Here is a 21,498-nt window from a genome sequence, read left to right on the forward strand (position 1 = left end):
AAATTAAAGTTACAAAAAATTGTGCAAGAAATGTGTTTATGGAATAGTCAATTTTAATGTTGCAGTTGGGGCAGCTTTGCAGTATTAAAATAAAACATGCCTTCCTTTGGGTAAGCATTGTGTTTTAATATGATTAGTATTCCATTGTATTGGCGACAGACTTGATTAAAGACTAATTTGTAGTTAAAGTTGAGGACTTGTATGTAACCAAGAGGTGTTGAAGTGTCCCTGGCACTAAATACCTTCGTAGAAGCCGTGTATTGTGATATAGTCATATAGTAACCTCTGCTGATTACAACGCAGGTGCAAATATACTACATTACTTATCTTTGCATTTATTCATAATATTCTGATCTTCCATTTCCGTAATTATGTCTCTTTTATCTTTTTTGAACAGCTTCGGGAGTTCTTGGAAAGCTCCCAGGGAGCCTCCAGCAAATCCAGGAATGTTTCAGGCAGAACTCAGCGTCATATCAGGTCTCCCACTGGGGTATATATATATATATATATATATGTCCTATATATATTCCCTGCAGCTATAGTAATATATGGTATCATTCTAGTGTGGTGGCTGTCTGTTTGTCTGTCTTCGATATAAAAAGACCCTGTGCTGCAGGGCCAAAAAGAGGCTCTGTTGTGACACAGTGCTGTATTTGTAAACTCAAGGGCCCACGCCCATGGATGTATCCCGCTCCGGCACGCAAGCGCAGTGACACTCCTTCTGTCAAACATGGCTGTGCTTTGGGAGAAGGAAAAATGCTGAATTGTGTTGGTATATCTCGGGGAAAGCAGCAGACATGGCTAGATTGGCTGACTATTTTATTGTCGTGGGATACGATCACGAGAAAGCCGGTAAGTGTGTTGTCGCGGTGACTCGCAGATTGACGCGCGGGGCAGAGCTTCGTGTCCAGGCCGTCAGTCAGTGTGTGATGATGTTAATGCTACATAGCTTTGCTCTTAGCCTAACGCTAGCCACACGGCTACCAGGCGAGACTGGAAACCCTTTCTGTTTTCTCATTAACCGGCCACATGCCGAATATCAGGCGGCGGGCGTGTATTTACAGATCAGTCACGCGCCTGGTGTTAAATCAGCAGTGGATGTTTACACAAGACGCTTTGCGATGTTTGACTTGGATCAATTGAAACTTCTCGTGGGTTCAAAATCTATATCCTGTCCATGTCGAGCGTGCTCCTGTCAGGTCCGGGGGGTCATCTCGCTGGAAGCTGATGGCACACAGCAATACAGCTCACATTAGGTCATATAAAAACCCAGCCAGGCTCCTCCTTTATCATATGTGTTTGCTGACTCAAGCCAGGTCAGGATTGGTAGCCAGTGTTTGCATATTTGTGTTGCTTCATGTTGGTAACGGGGGGGGTGGTGTCTTGCACATGGTCTGTCCTCCATGCCCTGTCAAGGGGCTGTTTTTACCCGCTGCAGACTCACTCCTCAATGTTTTGTTGTGTTCAGTTTATTTTTGCCGGTCATGAACAGTCCTCAACCTCTTCATGATGGGCGTAACGTTATACAGCTGCGACGAAAGGCAGTCCGTGTGCACAGCCAGAGCCTCAGCCAGAGCCTCGGCCCTCCTCTCCACTGTTCTGCAGCGGGACAGGAAGCTCCTCATGCTTCCACTTACATGTTCTGCCTCAGGTTCAGCCACACATTCTTTTCATCCAAGACAGGAAACGGCTTTACACACATATCTAAGCATTAGATAAATAGATGAAAACATTTTGGCTCTGCACGGATACACATTTGATGGATGGTACTTTGTAAATAGCTCAAACCTCTGCAATTTATCGCCACTCATGCAATTGTGAAAGTCCAGTAAGAAAGTTGCTTAACGAGCAGCCTGGAGAAAGTCAAAAATATTCTGCTAATCTACCACATGGGAACAAATTAAAGTTCCGAGCCTCTTTCGGTGGCCTCCATCCAGCGCCATGTGTCAAAGAGGGGCCAGAGCAGCTGAATCCTCTCAGTCACCAAAGCTTGCTATGCACAATAGGTAAACAGTGCCTTTCATCAACTCTTTGCACCCCAGCGCAAACTTGACAAATGAAGATTTTGTGCTCCAGGGACAAAATGTTCCTGGTGTCACGAGAACAGTCTGAATGAGTTCACATTCAGACAACCTACCCACAAGAAGGTGCAGGGACATTGACTGAAGTTTTTTTTTTTTCCTCCACTGATGATGATGAACTTGATTGTGGGGAGGTAAGCAGTAAAAGTGTGCCATCTCAGATTGTGGTTGATTAGGGTGCTTTGACAGGCTTATGTCTCATCTACATGTAAGCCTCTAAGGAGGACAAAAATGATCCCCCCCCCGCTCCTCACTCAATTGTATTTGTCTGCTTTAATGATGTTTTGCCGAGTGTAACAAAGCATATCAATTGTTGGTTTGGCCAGCAGCCCTGCAGCGATGCCCTTGTGGGAGTAACTTTCCCAGAACTGGAAAATGAAAATGAAAATGACTTTTCCTGTGATCTTAGATACGCAGGAAAATGATGAAAGACTCCTTTTTATGAGTCTTCAGAGAAAGGCCTTTGCTCAGTAAAGTTGGTCTGCTGAAGGCGATGTATGCTAGTCACACTAACTGTCATCTAGACAACAGATTTTTCCAGTCCTCCTTGGTTGTTAGTTAAACCAGGAATCCCTACGTGGATCATCGGTGAGCCTCCTGCACTGTGCCGGCATTTGGTCCACTTGCCTGGCCCACTTCTCGTTGTTCGATTACTATGGATGGATCAGTTGAAAATAACACTAAGCGTGCAATCTGTTGAGGAACCGACTCAGATCTAATTTGTAGTAAATCAGAATTACTCTGTAAAAACTGCATCAGCCCCCTGTGACTTCTGAGTGTATACTTTTAGCAAACTGGAAGTAAAAGCTGTTAATTTTGAACTTTGTAATAATAAGAAAGCGCTGCTTTTAAAGTAGGACAATGCTTGTGTGCAGCTACAGTCAGAGGAAACAGTTTAGTGGTGATGAAGCTTCTCTCTGGGTGACAGTGGATGGTGTGGAAGTAGGAGTACAGGCACATACAGTACAGTGGGCTTGAAGCTGCAATACCATATAGTAAAGTTGAAAGTACACCACCATAAAATACTGTGCATTGTTGATTCTCTTTAAATGCTGTCATGATTACTTCCTTCAAATTGCAAGACCCAGTTTCATTCACTTGCTAACATTGCTCTTTTCTTTCTTTACTTTGCCACGTGGGAATGAGTAAGGCTTTGTGTCTCCAGAAAGAAAATGTGATATTTTCATTGAGAGACCATTGACCTATTTAGAACATTTTATTGAAAGACACATGTCTAATGGTCAGATAACTGTGCTAGGTGCACCATACAAAAGTCATTTAAAACAATCACCAAAAAGTGGAAGTGGGGCCACGGTTTATTGTAGATGGTTCCACACTGTTTATCATTTAAGTGCGTCAGATATGTGAAAAATAATATGCAGTGGTGAGCAGGATAAAAGGGACTATGACCTGAGAGCTAAATTCCTCTAATAGAAATCTGACCGGAGTCTGGTTCCCCGGGGGCCAATGTCACTACCCACAAACCTTGGAATTATTTTCATGAATAATGTTGGAAAGGGGAAATGCATGGTTTTGATGGATGCATGGTTGAACCCACACTGCATTCTGCATTCTCCTTTTTGCAGTCTTAGGCTGTTTCTCTTTACTGGCAGGAGTTTATATATGGCGTGCTGTTCGGCATAAACTGCAATTTGCCAGGTAAAAAAGTAGAATCTGCCCAGCTGCTTTCCTCAGACAGTTTTTGGATGGATCACTGCTTATTGAATCAAACTGCTTTTGGCATGTCTTTCACAGACACCATGCCCAATCCCTACTCTGTGTGACTTTATGGTCTGGATTTTCTGATGTGGACTTGGAGAACAGCTTATTCAACGTAGCACAATCCTTCAAAATTACAAAAAGATACTTCCAGAGGAGCAAAATACTTCCATCTGCAGATATCTTTTGACTTGACTGATTGTGATGTCACTAGAAGTCTTCCTGTAGAGATACAAGTACATAAGCTTCAGATGTGGAGTAATTTCTTGTTACACCTGTAAGTTTATGAATACCCTTTAAGCATTATCTTAATAGGTGGACCAAGAATGTGTCCATGACCGTTTTTGTCCAAAACTTTCATGAATTGGCTTTTTTGTTACAACTTCTCAAAGAGTGTTTGTTTTTGTGCTGGTTCTCTTGGCACACCCACAAGGAAAGTGCTTTGGCAATAAAACAACCCTTTCTTGAACAAAAACAAAAAAAGTTTTGTCTGCTATTTCTGCTCACTTATTTGACCCTGTTGGAGATGCTATGGAAACAGCACATGTTGGGGCTTCTGTGGTTTGCCTTAATGGCTGTCTCTCTAAACTTGTACGTTTAACTTCGTCATTAGACCATTTCTTGCCTCTCATTGTAGGCCGTAAAGTGGTTTTCAAGTTTGGTGTTGATGTGCACCAGTTGGGGTACATAGTTTCATTTACCGGATCTTTTTTATGAGCTCCATGTACTAAAACTTGAAGACTCCTCATTGTGCCTGCTGCAAATTCCAGACTGCAGAAAATATTGTGCTTTTTCTTGCAACATATTCTGTTTGCAAGTTCTTGAAATCCTTCTTAACTTCCAAAATAAGAAAAAAAAATGACACACTATATGTTACTAAAAACTAATGCTAGAAGATCACCATGCTGTTTAAGAAGTTGCCTGGAACCTTTACCAGAAGGTTACACTTTTATATTTACAAACTCTCTTAACAAATCTTTAACATCTGATAATCAGGTCAAGATCATTTCCAACAACTGTTTATTTATTCTAAGGTGATGGCTGAAAGCCGTATATTAACTTAGCAAGTATTAAATTAGGCAAAATAATTCCATAAAGTAAACATTGTTAGGGTGAAGCTCTTCCAACAGCTGGAGATGTTGATTTCATGTTGTAGATGCCAGATCTTGAAGTGCCGCCATGTGTTGTTGTTGTTGTTGTTGTTGTTGTTTTTGTTTTTAAATCCTTTGTTATTCAAGTCAAGTTGTCTGTTTTGTTTTATCAGCGGTAACATAAACACATGTTAAAGTGGTGGCTGGCTCAGCGTTTATGGGATATGCTTTTGCAAAGTATGTTTTAACCAAATTTGTAGTAAAGTTAAGTGTTAAGAATCATTTATGTCAAAATTAGCAGTTTGCAGTAGTTTTTACCATTTTTCTCAGATAGGTGATAAACAATTTTTGTCTTAACATCACCCCTTATAGCTCAAATAGACTTACCTGTAGAAGCATCTTAAAACTGCAGCTTTGAAAATACATGTGATGTATGTAATTGACTTGTACCTGAGTACATTACAAGACAAGTTGTTAAATGCCTATTTAATCATCTTGCATTTATTGCTCAAACATTGGTAATTGTAGTAAATTTTGGATTACAGTGTAAAGTTTCTGGCAATTGATAATTTATATGAGCTTAAAGTATAGAAATTATGGTAGGAAGCTACACTTTAAATATCTCCCTTTTTTCCTATGTACTTTAGTATTGTGCATAATTGTTCCCCCACATCTATCCAATGAGCTTTAGATGGTTATTGGGATTCAATAGAAAAAGAAGCTCTTCATGCATCCTAAATGTCAGTCTTTGTATTATTTCAGCATCAACTGGTTTGACATGAATGTTGTTCCCCTGAGTAAGTTGGCAGATGTTTCTCTTGTGTTTTACATCTCGGATTGGCTGCCTGCATTGATTGTTTTCTTTTCAACTCCACATTTGGCAGCTTCTCGTTTGGATTCAGACTTTGTGGTGAGAGGCATCCTGACCACAATGGAGGAGTTCCTTCCTCTCTGTTGTAGTTTAAAACTGATATGTAGGGAAACTCCACTGGCTGCTGTTACCATAGTCACGGTCTGTTGACAAGGTGTTACACAGTCAGAGCATTGTGATTTTTGTGGTTATGCAAATTGAGCTAAAGTTCATGGCAGGAAGCATTTTAGTCATAATATTTTAAGAGAAAGCATACTATGACAGATGAAATAGGTTGGTAAGATACAGCTGCAACTAAACTCAGTTGTGTAAAACATAGATCATGAATTTACTTAATCTGATGAGACTTAACGACTGTGTGACTAATATCTATATCTTAAAAACGGAGTATTGAACCTAAATGAACTCAGGCTGGATGTGTTGACATTGTTCTAAAGTCAGACCGTTCTGAATAGGATTAATGGAAGTGGATCTACAGATGTAACCAGGGGTTGTAAAATGAATTGCATCTAATAATCTGCTGAAAGCTGGAAAAAGGCGAGTCATTTTTTGGATGAGCTGTTTGCCACCATATGAACAGGGGCTCACAAGAGGATGGAGGAAGGTTTCAAACCACTGAGTGATGATGACTATGGCATTGATATTAGTGAGCAGCACAGCTTTTGTTTTTCATGAGCTGAATAGAAGAACATGTGGTGAAAAGATGATTTGTTGGTTTATGAAAGGGTTTTAAAGTTGTGGAGACCCACAAGTCTGTGGAATGTCAAAATTAGTCTCATTTATTGTTTTTCGTGGAAAACAAAGCTGCCTATTTCTGAACATCAGCCAAACAGAGGCTGTGTATGTGGATGTATGTTCTTTGAAGCTGCTCTCCTGGCTGATTTTCTTCTCTCCTGCATGCTGCCCTGGGCATGACCTTAGTGCAGTGTCTCTGCTTTTACCCGTTTGTCCTGTGGCTGTATTTGGAGGCTGGAAAACTTCCTGAATTAGATATTAATGACATCATCAGTGGGCTAATCTGTGGTACCTTTCTGCTATGCAAACAACTCCACACCTTATTCCTTTGCATATAACCCACACAGAAAATCCACAACTGTTTAGTTACCTGATGATTTTCCCTCTGGAGATTCGACTCCGTTTCCCTGTTTCAGAAGTGATCCTTAAGAAAAAAAATATGCTCTCTTACAGAATTTAAAGACACATTTACATACTATACAGTTCCGCTATGGTTTGTTAATTTTGAACACATCTGTTCTTAAGATTAACAGTGAGTGAGGGACCAAAGTGATGATACTCTCCATACACAGTGACTGATAGAGCCAGTTAGTAAAGACATCCTTGATGTCTTAATGCTGAATGCAAATTCTGAGTTTGAGTGGATTTTCTCTTTATACTTGGATCTGGTGGAAATTGAATAAGCAATACCTGTGAACTTGTTCCAGAAGATTCCACCTGTGTACATATCAGGGCCAAAATCAGTTTAGAGTCTGACGTGAATGTTACGTAAACTGGCAGAGTTTACTGGTGGCCTGTCCATACATGGTAAAGTAAGCATTTGGAGGATTTAATCAACAGTAACAGCAGTAAGATAAATCAGGAAGATGAATTGAGCTTTTTTTTTCCAAGAGGAGAAACATCTGCTCCAATCAAGAAAGATTAACAACTTTTCCTCTGTGCTTTTTCACTGGTTGTTGAGATCACGCAATTCAGTAATAAATTATTAGGTTAATTCAATCTAAATCAAATGTGTGTGTGTGTGTGTGTGTGTGTGTGTGTGTGTGTGTGTGTGTGTGTGTGTGTGTGTGTGAGTGTGAGTGTGTGTCTACTGATTTACAGTAATGGCTCAAGTCCCACTAAAGGTTGCTCAGAAAGTGAATATTAAATTTTGTAGAGCATCTGCATAAATTTTGAAAATATTTTTATGTTCCACATTTTTACTGGACTGTCTGAACTTTTATTATGTTATTAAAGGAGCAGTGTGTAGGATTTAGTGGCATCTAGCTGTGAGGTTGCGGATTGCAACTACTTGAATACCCTCACCTCCCCCTTACTATCTAAGCATGCAAGAGAGTCAGGTGTCCACAAAACTCACAATACATGCAAAAGGCCCACTCTATTGCCAGTGCTTGGTTATTTAGTATACACTTCAGGGATTACCACAGCTGACTGATTACATTTGTATAAAACATTGTCTTGTTTTACGTTATACGTCTTCATCTCTTATCAAGCGAATCCCTTGGCCTTTTATTCACATGGGACTAAATCACAAGGTAGCCTGATAAAAAGTGTTGAAAACTTAATAATGCAGTTTGAATATTTTATATCTGACTGATATTTTCCCAGTGGTTGTTTTATAAGCTGTTTCATGGCCTAGAACTTGGCACAAACCTGTGGCAGGAATTTGCGGGCATCCTGGTATTAGTTTACGAGATTTACTGATCACTCATACATTTTGTTTCAGCTTTTGTTCAGTAAAAAGAAAACTTTGATAAATCCCACAAAAGTTCACAACTATTTTTGTTTATTCACAAATTAATATAAAATCTGTGCATTCAAGTGTGCATAAAAGAGGCCCAGTGTTCTATTTCTAACAGCACCTATTAAAGGCTGATTAGCAGTAGTTATTGTTCCTAATAAATGCTCCTTAAGATATTTACGAAAAATCTTAAATATGTAGATGTACATCAGAAGACTGAAAAACATTGCTATGTTGCTTTTTCAGTCCTATGGTTCAGCTGTGCCTCATGCACATTGTTGTGTATTGAGCTGGAAATGAACCATTCTATTACTCATTGACACGCGCGCCGAAGGCTCAGACGGGTTTGGTTCTTGTTGTTTCAATAGTTTCTGCCAACAAATAAATAAATAAACCTGAGTTTGGACTTCATTCCCCTGGTGTCGTGCTAGCGGATGTTCAAATTAGCATGTTCCTTTTCAGGCCTGGGTTCTATTATCCTCGCTGATGGGGTTCTTTATAGTTATCAGGGGGGTCGTATTTGAAAGCACGGCTTGTTTTAATACAAGAGTGCTGCCTCGTGGAATGTGTGGAATTCTGTCATTTACTTTCATCCGAGGTTGAAAATTAGAACTTGGAGTACTCGTGACATGTGATTTCAATTAGAGGAGCTGTAAAGACCTCTAGACACGTAACGGTCAAGACAAACTGGTGTTGTACAAGCAGCAGTCTCCGTGCTGTGTCTGGACAGTCACGTACGCCTCTCCAGGTGAACCGAGGCAAAAGTATAATCGGCATCCAGATTTTCTCTCTTAAAATAACATACAATACCGTACAAAGGTTTTAGATACTAAAAATGAAGCGAGGATGCTTTCAGCAGTCATGCCATAGTATTTTTTTTTAGTGTTGTAAATGGAAAAACTTAAATCAAATCAATATTTGCTGTGATCATCCTGTGTCTTTAAATGGTACACGTGCATAAGGCACTCGGCCGAAAGATGATTCCAAGAATGTTGTTCTCCTTTCAAACTGAGGTTAAACCAGCGTTGTACCCATGTTGATTTTATGTTTGAAGGTGTCAGCCCGTGTTTGACCATGGTCAGACAAAGGTCAATTTAACTGTGAATGGCACCTTCCCAGACACTTATAACCAGATAATAATGATGTTATTCCAACAGAAAAGTTTTTTATTTTTTTTATTTTTTTTTAATACAGTACATAACGTAAATGTAGTGAATAAATGACGTTTGAATTATTATGTTTTAAATCAAGAGGCAGATGACCGGAGGGGTGTACTCCGAAGCAAGTTCAACAGACCCAGGCTTTCTTTGTCTGAGCTGGCTCAACAAAGTGGAAATTCGCAGTCAGGGATAATTGGTATATATATCAACTTTTTCTGTTAACTCAGGCTTTCTGCTTTAGGCTCTGAGCACGTACACATAACAGGGGAGGTGTTCATAGCCAATGATCAATCACAAACATAGACAAGTGTATTTACACCAGAGCAACATATTTTACAAACTCAAAGCAAATTATAATAAAAAAATTACAATATGAGGAAGTTAAACAGAAAAACAGAGCTGAAAGCAGCACAGCTGCAGCTGCTGAATGCACAAAGGATTTGCAAAAATAAATCACAGACTGTGAATAAGTTGCCTAAGTTGAGACTTATATTACCTTACCATAAAGTGCATAGGAAGAACTCACTGTAGTTACATGTGCATAATTCATTAGATTTGTGTATTCTTAGATGTATTCTCATGATGTGTATGAACGTTTTAGTCTCATCCTTTCACCTGCAGCCCTAAAGCTGTCAAACAGACTCAGGAGCAAATCAATAAATATAAAAACCTAATTCAAAGGGGTAGGTAGGTTTACTCTCACATCTTATAAGTACAAGTGCAATGCTTTTGTGCTTCAAGCAGTCTCTGTTGTTGGATGATGTCAGTTTAATAACATCTCATATTCATATCTCATAAAAATCACCAGAAAAAGCCATTGAAGTTTGTTTGTCTCTGAACACCGTGCCCCCCGTAGAGGACTGTGTCACTCCGCGCACTGAGCTCCACGGGATCGCCTCTGATTGGTGATGACATTTTCTGAGAGAATTGATTGGTCAGTAGGCAGTGCTTTGGTATGTATATTTCGAACATAACCTGCTCCGCGGTGGGTTAAGTTTGCAGCATAAGTTACCATGGTGATCTAGCCAGGTTAAAAGAGAGCCAGCGTTGAGACACCGACAACTCTGGCTTTAGTCTCAACATACCTCGCTAACCCGCTAATCTCTCTTTGAAGTACACCCCTCGGGATGGTAAGGGACAACCTCGTATATGCAAACATAACAAGGCTGCAAAATACCTCTTAGGTTTGTCATTCATCCAGGTCATGGTCAATCTTAAGTGTTACCAAAAGACAGCTGGACTTGACTGAAATTCTTGACAAAATTTCACCTCTCCGAAAAGCTTCCTTGCGGATCAGTCTTTTGGCCTTTTGATAACACTTAAATAAAGGCTGCTGAAGCAGAGATTCACCTACCGATCTCAAACATTGATAAAAGCAAACGCAAGAAACATTAAAACACAGCAAAAAGTGAATGGACTGACAGTACTATGAACTCTGCAACAGGGTTTTTTGACACAATGCTCTCTCGTTCTAGCCTGCAAGTTGATTGTCTTTCATTTTTATCTGAATTGTCTTGACTAGGGATTAACCCCTGTTGACTGACTTGTTTGAAATTACAAAAAGAAGGGTTGACCATTGGTTGAATAGCCCTGGTCCGACCCCGGTCATTGTTTTGGATACTTTCACAGTTCTTCGGTGGATTTAGACTCGGTTTCCTCTGTTTCTTCACGTGATCCCAAATTGACTCAAAGATGTTGAGATCAGGGCTGTTGAGGCCCTCGCATGTTGCAGGACTCTTTCTGTTGCCAAAGATAGTTTCTTATGACAGTGGCGGCCTATTTCTGTATGAATCTAAAATTTGAAAGTGCCTTAAAAACATCTTCCGGTTCTGTACATACAGTATGCTCCTGAACCAAGGCACATCCCCACTCGAGGCCTGTAGAGCTCATCATGATTGATTAGTCGCTCTCTTCAACAGAGGTTTCAAGGAGTGGTTGACAGCAGGCTTGAGGCACTTTGTGCAGGAGGTCTGCAGACGGAGCACCTCATATCATTCTGATAATGTGGAGCAGTTCATTCTCCTGTGTACTCAAGGGATTCTCCCTCCCTAGTGCCTGGTATCTGACCTCTGGCAACTGTGACATAGTGTCTTCATAAGCTGTCTGCGCAGGAGTGTGCCGAGTCATGACCTCTGCCTGTTTTGAGTTAGAACTGCTGAATAGCAACAATTAATTTAACCCCACCTTTGACCAGCTTCTATCGAGGTTACTCCCCGTTGGTAACGTAGCTGCTGGTAATATTAGCAAGCCTTGAAACGCATCAGTAAAGGGCAATGTTGCACATGAACATGCATGTTCTTCTGTGGCTGTGAAACAACACTTGTATATGCAGATAACTGAGTTATATTCAGAGTGTCATTTGATATTTAGGGTGCACAAACAGAAATGTTTCTCTAAACACAGTAAACAGCTGGGCTACTACTATGTACTGGTTCCTTTCAATGATAAATATTCACCTGGATAGTCTCTTATAGGGAAGGAGAGCTGCTAGCCTATAACTACAACATAGGTACTAGGGATGGGGCATGAATTTCAAATATTCGAATAGTCGTTTTAATCTACAAAATATATATGTATATTCGATTAAAAAAATTAAATAGTAGTTTTGTTTGAAATGCCCATCCCTAATAGGTACACATACACAAACTATCTCAATGGGTCATAATGTGACTGTCAAAAGGCCTTCCGGTCTTTCCAGGGAAAACAGAGCTGGAAAGTTTCTAGTTTTTTTTTTATCTCTGACTTCCACCAGGGCCACAATGCACATATTACTCTTCATGTTTTTCTTGTACAGTGTGTCCTCACACCGTCTGATATACAATACCATTACATGTCAAACACAGTCCCTGTATGCTTTTTTTTTTTTTTTAAATATTTTAATAGTCTTTAGCCAAAGCTATTGGATACAAATTATGTTTAAAAGGCGACACAGCATCTGACAGGGTATGTTGGTTTTCATGTCTCTGATCAATGTAGTGATTTCACACGGTTCTGGAGCTAGCCAGTTCTTACGTCATTCTTTTCAATGAGAGTAAATCCTAAATGCTGTTTAGTTGAGCATCAACTGCCTGCTTTTTTGCCTCGGTGTAAATTTCAAAATATTTGTATGTGTATTGTTTCATAAAAACAGATGATTTAAGTCTAAAAAGATGAGACGATCCACGTCATATGCGACAACAAAAGTAGTAGTTAGTTAGTCTGGTGCGAAACTAAACAATTTCACTGCGTGATTATATCTGGTCTGGCAACCCTCCACAGAGAATCGTTTGCAGACACTCTGTCCTACTGGGCGTAGACCTCAGGTTAGTTTTAACCAATCAGCTCACACTGAAACCGGGTGACACTGCCACCGCTGCAACTATCTACTGTGTCCACCAAAGCATTTTTTCCTGAGCACAGCGTATTTGCCAGAACGTTCAGCATTTTTTTTCCGTTCCCCGAGAGTTCACCAAGACTTATGCTCGTCACTGTCAGCAGCTATCCAATCACAGTGAAGGAATGCAGTTAACCACCAACACTGGTTGCTGATTGGTCCGCCCCTCAGAGTGGCTGTGCAAATGCTAATTTATCACAGCGAAGAAAACTGAAGCTGTGAGCCACAGTCGGCACAGCCAGGCTAGTATTTAGTAGGAATGCTCTGAATTGGGAATTTGGGTTTATATTGATTGCATAAATATAATAACCCCATATTTCTGTTTAGTAATATTAGTTAAATGAATTGCAAGAAATTGGCCATATGTATTCAATTTCTGTCTCACTTGACTCTCTTGACAGGAGGCCATTCTCCTTTGGCTGACAAAAAGAAAGTCTGTCCCAACTGTCAAAAGAATGACCAAGAGTTTAAAATAACGTTGAGATGAAGTCATGGGGTCGGACAATGCATTGTGACAAAGTGCATATTGTGAAACAGACCCAAAAATGCTGTTATTGGCTGTTAAATGAATGGAATCTTTTTTTAATTAGATAAAAATGTCCTTTCTATTCACTTTCAAGATTGCTAAATAAGAATGTTGCAGTCATATATCAACTCTGTATACGTATTCTGTTTGCACTCATGTTGACATGAATTATTACACCTAATTTAGATTTCAGGGTTTTGCAAGACTCGGCCATATGAGATCTTTTGGGAAATCTATGAGGGTGTTTTTTTTCACTGATAAAACTTTTGATGGTCATACTCACTCATCTGTGTGGCTAAATGTGAAGCTCACTACCTCTGCTATAGATCAGTATCCAGCTGTCTCTCAGCTTAGACTACATACTGTAAGGGTGCACTGCATTGATGGTATAATACTTTATTGTAAATGCTGTATCACCATGGTGTATTTTGGCAACTTAGTTCAGTTTAATCAGGAATTTCAGCCTGTTTACTTTACATCACTGTGTATTGTATTTGATTTAAACTACTGACTTTGGTGTGGAGCAGTGAGCATTTTGTAATGCCAATTTGAGTGGACACAATGTCCACTGTATATCTTGTATAATAATTATAATTACCCATGTTTTGTGTGCTTTTTCTTATCATGAATGCATACTGACAAAGAATTTAGGAAATACTCATGAACACAATAGTATGGGACTTGGTTTGATGTTTGATTTGGTCTCAACAGAATAGGCAAGGTACAGACATGGCAGATATCAACGATGTACAAAGATAAAGAAGTGGTGTTTCACGTTTAGTTGAGCTCACACTTGGGTTTTGTGACTAAATGATTGAGGAATGAAGACCTTTCACTTCTTGGTTTCGCTATGAATCGGTCGATCCCTCAAGTATTAGCGAGTATGAGCATTATCACTAAGAAGTGAATGGCTTCCTCGTGTCTGTGATCTGCTTTGTGTTAGTGGTTTAAGTTCAATGGCTCACACTTTTCAGCCACATTCCTCCTAAAATATCCTGAGGTCCTCCGTCCCCACGGGATCTTTCAATTATTCTGGCTAAAATAAAAATGTTACCATCTTTGTCGAAAGGAAATTCTGTGTCCAGCAAAGCATTTTCTGATGTTATTACTGCAGTGATGTCTCCCAAAAAGATTTGCTTTTAGGGCAGCTAGTGTTTACTGACCAAAATTTAAAGGTAAAAACAAATGTAGATAATATTTCATTTAACTTAACTCATTGTCTACTAATTAAAGAACACCTGATTGAGAAGATGCCTTTTGGGCAAAACGTAGCTATTTATTAGGCATTTGTCTGAAGTTGCTTTTTTGAGGCTACTATGTGTTGTTGTTTCACCTTTGATTGTACCTGTGGCTCACAATACTTTTTTTTTTTAAAGATAAATCGTAATGCTCTGAAGAATTGGCTTGCATTGTTCATATTTTTTCATAAATTATGTAGGTTATTGATAAAATTGCAAACTTGGACAATTAAACATTGAACATTGAATAGGCAACAGCACAAAGTCCAGGAGGGGCTGATCTTAGCCAGCCTTAACCTATTTGACTGTTTATTTCAAGTGTCACATTTTATTTTGATTTACTGTCAACAAATTTATGTCTCTCTTCCTTTCAGTTTCAGCTTTTTCAGTTCCTCTTTAGTGAGATTAGCTAAATTTCACCTCTGTCTTAGAAGTCAGTTCATAACCTTTTCAAACAAGAAAACAACAACTAACCGACATGTTGTTGCGCAAACCCTGGATGTTTAAAATCAGAAAGTCAGTACCACATGACATGTAGACACTGACACAGTTTATGCTCCCTCTAGGGGCAGACATCATTCAACAAGACATTATTGTTTGTGAATTTACAAGTATATATTATGTATGTTGCCTTTTGTTTATAGGACAGTGGGTTGTCCCTTTAGTTGTACAAATAGATCTAGAGTATTTCTACTGGCGAAACATAAAGCAATCTGCTGTGGTTATATTTACACTTCACTATATTCAGATGGTCCTTACTTTAGTGAATATGACTGTATCCCAGTTAAGAAAACTCAGTTTTATTTAGTTAATCGTTAATTTATGGCCTGCATGCTCACATGACTGATTGACTTGACCTGGGATCTACACGTGTCAAATTAGTTGTCTGTATGAGGACCTTCTTGGTGACATACTGAACCCTGCCTCATAAAGACATAGTCAAAACATAATTGAACTTAATGAAATGGCTGTTTTTAGGGTACATCTATTGAAATTGTGAAAGTAATTCGAGCCATGTTGACTCTCCCTATTAGATGTAAATGCATGAACTAATTGTCTTGTGTACTGACTGATGTATTTTTTTTTTTTTATCTTCAGGTTCAGGGGAGGGATGTGGAAAGATCATTCAGCGATTCCCCAAGAAAGACTGGGAGGGAACGGCTTTTCATCAGGGGGTGGAGATGGTGAGTTTTAAAAGGCTGCTTCTCAGTCAATATCCCACAAACTGAACAAAGCTATATATTGAAACACAGGATCCCAAAGGTTGCACCCCAGGTAAAACAGAAAAAGACATCTGCTGACACATGGATATATTTTGGTGGTTTAGGATTCAGACTTGCTCCATCTTTGCCAGTTAGCATTGCAGATTTTATGAACAAAACAAACAAGAATTATTGCTTCCTCGTTCGAAAAGTTTCAGAACAATCAACGATTGACTAATCCCTGAGAGACTAATCAGTAAGAATATGCTTTATTTTTATGAGTATTTGGGTCATGTTTTGGAAAAAGTGAGTGTCAAAAAATCAATCACTCCCTTTTTTATTTTTCTACATGAATATTACATTGCACATATTTATTTAAGAAGATTTTGATATTTCACCACTATTCATTCTATTCTGTGTTTAACTTGACTAGTAGAATGTGCTATAAAACTGAAATGATTGACAGACCTGTGAATGGTTGCATCACTATTTAGACTGAGATCTTTCCTGTCGGCAGTACAGAGCAATAACAGTTGTAAGGTGATGTGTGTTTTCTAGTTAGGATCCTTGTTCTAACAGCCTTTACTCATTGCCAGCATCCCGATTTGATGTTAACAAATGTTTTCTTGAGGAAAAAAGCTCAGTCCATTGTAACATCTGAGAATATTTGTCTCAGAAATTTGCTCGTCATTTTCTGTGTTACAAACTGATTCCACGCCAGGGAATTGTTTTTAAAGATCATTTGTAGATGGAGCTTGTGCAGCAGATATTGGCATTTCCTGTTTGAGTTGAATTCATAATGATTGTTTCCTAAAGTTTGTTTTAACCACTTTCCACGTTCACTAATTGGGGAACCTCTTTCCTCACAATCCTTTTTCAAATCATGCCCAGCTCATTATCTGGTTCCCGTTGCTTTCTATCTCCATCTTCCTCCTCAGTAAGGAATAGGGTAATATTCGGGAATAGTCGCTTCTCTCGTTTCCCTCCCTTTCTGCAGGGTGACTTTAAGGGATCCTTGACAGGGGGGCTGTTGTCCCTACATGGACAATGGAATGGATGGACAAATATTTGCTTATCAGGACTGGGAAAAACTGTCAATCTCCAGGGTAACATCAACTTGACAGTATCATACTGCACAGGACATTAGCGCCTGTGTAATATCTGTTTTCGTTCATTTATATTGGCTACTCCAGATAAGCTTTCCGTGACGAAGCAGAAAGGTTTTGGCAGTCGACAAAAAGGGGAAAATAGCAAACTAACTCTAATCCCAACACAGTTCTTGGTCCTTTGAAAGTGCTATCCAGTCCATACTTCTGTAAAATAAAGAACTCTTCAATGCTATGTCATTAATTATATGTAGAATTCCAGCGATCCTTTATCTTTCTGTTCTAGTGAAAACTCGACTTAAATTGAGGCAGTCGAGTGCTGTGAGCGATTGGAAGTGCTCTGCCAAAATATATGTTGCATGTGTTCCACTTTGCAGTTGAAGGTATGTTTTGTGTTTCGTGTTTGGCGGAGGTCATAGGTGTTCAGAGGTCACACCTAGGGGTAGCTCATTTAGGGGCCAAGTGATACAGAGCAGAGCAACAGCAGGTGTAGAGGTCAACAAGTTGCATAATATGGGTCAGATATCTAAGCCAAGATAAATGTAGAGCGCTAATCTAAACATTTAGAAATGACTTACCAACTTTAGATTGATGTGATTTAGATGAGGTCATATCTTTACTTTATAATTTATATTGTACCATATCAGGCTGTTTTGAGTTATTGCTTAAAGTATTACCGATTTAGAAGTATAACTGAAAAAAGCCTTCGGTTTGAGCTTTTTTAGATGATTTGTGAATTAACATTTGCTTGTCTTTTAATAATTGATAAAAGCAGGCCAAGAGTTATTATAACTGCGTTTGAAATCGCTCTGTGCAGACACGGTCAAGAAGACACTATGATTTAATTACTCTTGTTTATATAGCAGCATTTATAAGGCAGTTAATGGGACAAGTCAGGCTGTTATTCCAGTGAAAATAGACAGATTGTGAGTGGGTGGATTGAATGGCATGTAGATGTCTTCCTGTGTAACTCACTGAGTCTGTTGGTGGCCATCAGGAATGTCTTTTTGGGAGTTTACTCAGAAGACATGGAGACGAGCAGCGGTGTGTCATAGTGCAAACATCGTGCCCCTAAAAGCCAACACATGGTAATTATGACTGATGAAACCATGAAGAATTGAAAATAGAAGAATGGTTTGTTCAGACAAAGTGTCTCGACATTTTTTGAGGATGACTTTTTTTGATAATGAGGCTGAAAACCCCTGTTTCCTGTCAGTGACTGATGGATGAACCTTGGTGGGTTAAATATAGAAACACTGCAACAAGTTTAGCTAAATGTATTAGCTTAGTGTTTCCAGATGTCATTGAGGACCTGCATACCATTTTTTGTGACTGGGTGTGTGTGAATATTTGGTATTCCATCTTGCTGAAGTGATCCTACCAGTGTCTTCATCATATGTCAGCTTAGACTGAAATTGAGACATACTGCAATCCCCAGGGAACAACTAAAGCACAAGGGATGATGTTTGTCATTGAAGACGCTGAGCTTCAGATGAAACAAGAGGATGCATTCAATGCAAGGCCTTGTTTTTAGTTCTTTGTGGCAAATGCCAGCATATTTGCTCCACAGATTGTGTTCTTCTGAGATACGTTTGAATGGGCACACTGTTGAATAACATGCTGAATACGTTTCAAATGTTGCAATCTTGAATTGTCTTGATCAAAAAGCACCCAGAGGAATAAGCTAGGACAGGAAAGAGGGGGCTGTTCCAGAAAATTGGTTTTCCTACTATGTGGTGTGTGTGACAAACTTTGGTCACAAGCCAAATGACTGAAATTCCGACTTTGAAGCTTTAATGAAGATACACCATAGTGTTTAACAGACCCAATAAGCAATTTGCATTTTGGCTCTGTTTTGCGCTGGTATGTAAACCATTATTATTTGCACATTTTCTTGACTCTTTTACAAACACTAAGGAACACATCTGTAGAAAACAGTGGATGAAGCGGAGCACGAAAAGCATTTTGCGGTCGCAACAGGCCCCCAGCAAACTAAATAACCACAGATGAGGAATGCACCAAGAAAAAGCGTTTACAACTTGTGCTTGGAAAAATGTGTTTCTAATCTTTCCAGGCAAGTGATGATGATAGGAACCAGCTTAAATCCTCATCTGTTATGGATGAGTATGGTCTGTAGATGGAGGTCAGTATTTGTGCATCTAGTACATTTCCTTCATCTCGCCCTCCCGTATCAAGGCCCAGTTTTTGTGGTACACTATAAATGGACAGAGGTTCTGAGGGCAGTACTACTGTGGGGTCACGTAGGTGTTTTTTTTATGTTTAGATTCAATACAATTTCAGAAAAAAGAATGGCTATTTCAAACTGTTTTACTAACTTAACAGGAGTCACATTCTTTCCTGACTGGCTGAACTTTTTTTTGGTTTCTGCCCACTTCTATCACAACAGTGGTTGGACAAACGTATTCCCTCCACCATCACAAGCAAGGTTTTCAGATTCTAATTCACTTAGTTCTAATTTATCTTTTACTACTTAAGGATTACTGTGAGACTCATGTGCATCACGTAACAGACAAAAGTAGCTGACCTGTGTTTAGCTAAAATGAATAACAAGGTGACAAAAAGGTTAACTTGAACTTGAATATTGTGATACATGAAAAGCAAATTGTGACTTCTGTGTATGATGTATTGATTTTAGGTTATTATACTCAAATGAATATGGTGATCTCTTGCTCTGATAAGTTTTATAGTTATAGTAGCAGACATTAATGAGCCCATTAATGCCTTTAGTTACGGTGTCTCTGGTTAGGTGATCTTAGTCACGCCCTTAGAGATGCTGCGTCATTAATTCTGGAAAAACCCAGAGACATAGAAATTCTCAGTTTCTGCTGTTTTTTTTTTTTTTTTTTGGTCTATTTTTTGTACAATTGAAGGTCAGTGTCTGGATAGAATAGTTATTAAAATGGTGTATTTAATTGTTCTTGTCTTTAGAGGCTGCTGTGTGGGTATATCTTCGTGCCTGCTTTGGACGTGCAACAATATGCATGTCCAAAGCTTTTGGTGATAAAAGCACAAGTTTAATGTCAGTTGGGGCTGACTGCTTGTCATGGCACAGCAGTTTGATTGTCTGTTTTCTAAGTATTGCTAAAGTACCGTCGCCATTCCTTCATAGTTGGTATACAGTAAGTTAGTGTTTCTTTTAAAGAAGAGAGCAGCTGCGGTCACCATGAATGAAGTGGATTATCTTCCTTTTTAAAAAAAACTCCAATGCAAATCGATTTTTAAACTTGTCCATGTGTTGATTTTTATGTTAGGGGACATACAATGAGTGAAATAAGCAGTCAGTTCCATTGCTAAGCGTTTCCACTTTGTTAATGCAGTGACAGTCTCAAAAACATGAACTCACACAGCCGAGGTTTTATACGTCACATACCTGAGGAACCAATCCCATCAACTTGAAGGGGGAGTTTTGCGTTTGATCAAGCTGCCAACCCAAGCAACAGATGAGCGGTGGAGTGTTGGGTGGAGATAGAGGCAGATAGGATTCACATTTTCATAGAGTTACACGTACTGAATGAAGGCAAAGGTGTCGAGTCACATCCGAGCTACTTAAAGGGGTTAGAGGAATTTTTTCACAGAAAAAACTTGTGAGTAACTCAGATAAGTTTAAAGGGTTTAATATATGCGAGGAGAGGGACTTATAAAAGAGAAACTTGATTAAGTTTGTAACACCTCAGTGCTATGGGATAGTGTTATATACTGCAGGGCAGATTATTTCCAGAGTGATTCTCATGGAAAAAAACAGGCATGTGCGCAGTCGGATTATTGTGTGTGTAAAAATATGAACGAGCGCATTATGTCAAATTGTGTAATTTTCTAGTCTTGGATCTGTCCAACATAGTTGTTGCCGCACCACTTTTCCCCCGTAAATGCTCTACTGCACGGTCATCATGCTCTATTTAATAAAACATGTTTTTGGTTTAATTAAAGTTGGACAGTAACAATGTATATTTTGTTATCTAGATTTACCACCAAATATTTCTGGGCTAAGAAATGAAATATGCCAGATAAATGCCAAAAAGAATTTTTGGAATTGCTTTGATGTTCACTGTTTGCTTGTTTGATTCCAAGTACCATGTGTTTAATTCTTGGCGTACGTAACATCCGCTGCTTGCAGACAACATATTGGTATCAAATGTCGTTTTTTGTGCTCCAGACTCGACCATTGTTATTCCCTTTTCCTCCACATGCACTTGTTTGTTTCAGATGTGTTTTCTTGTTTAATGGGCTGTATCATTTCCGCCTCCTGAGGTGTGGGATGGTATTACGACACAAGACGGGCTGGCGCTAGCTGGTTTACTTTAATAATTATCTGTGTTACACAATACATATATGTCTTTGTTAAAACTGTTAATTCTTCACATCAGGTGGATAATTTTAGTTCATTTTTAAATATTTTTAACTAAACATCTGAGACATTGCATCTTAAACTGAAATGGACGTCACCATACACTAAAGATGACCTGAACTGCATACTGAGAAATGGATATGGATGGTTGTTTGTGTTTATGCTTTCAGTCTGTATATGCATGTTGGGTGAAGAGCAATGTCTTGAAAACTGTGCCCGAGAGGTCAAACACATTCCAAAGCACCACAAAGTTCAGTGTATAACACGAGGGTCAGTCCATTACGTGTAG

General features: G+C 39.1%; 1 protein-coding gene across 2 annotated transcripts in view; it reads left to right on the plus strand.

Moving 5' to 3' along the window:
- Positions 1-726: 726 nt before the first annotated feature.
- sbf2 (SET binding factor 2) overlaps positions 727-21,498 on the plus strand; it is a 93,458-nt gene continuing 72,686 nt past the window's right edge. For both annotated transcript variants that reach the window (XM_069173351.1, XM_069173352.1), the window contains exons 1-2: positions 727-852; positions 15,634-15,719. In XM_069173351.1, the coding sequence (XP_069029452.1) occupies positions 798-852; positions 15,634-15,719 (141 nt within the window). In that variant the 5' untranslated portion in view covers positions 727-797. The remainder of the gene's footprint in view (positions 853-15,633; positions 15,720-21,498) is intronic.

This window comes from Embiotoca jacksoni, unplaced genomic scaffold (genome assembly GCF_022577435.1).
Source record: "Embiotoca jacksoni isolate LCO1_2020_lvr unplaced genomic scaffold, fEmbJac1.0.p SCAF_6, whole genome shotgun sequence".
Classification (NCBI taxonomy): Eukaryota; Metazoa; Chordata; class Actinopteri; family Embiotocidae; genus Embiotoca; species Embiotoca jacksoni.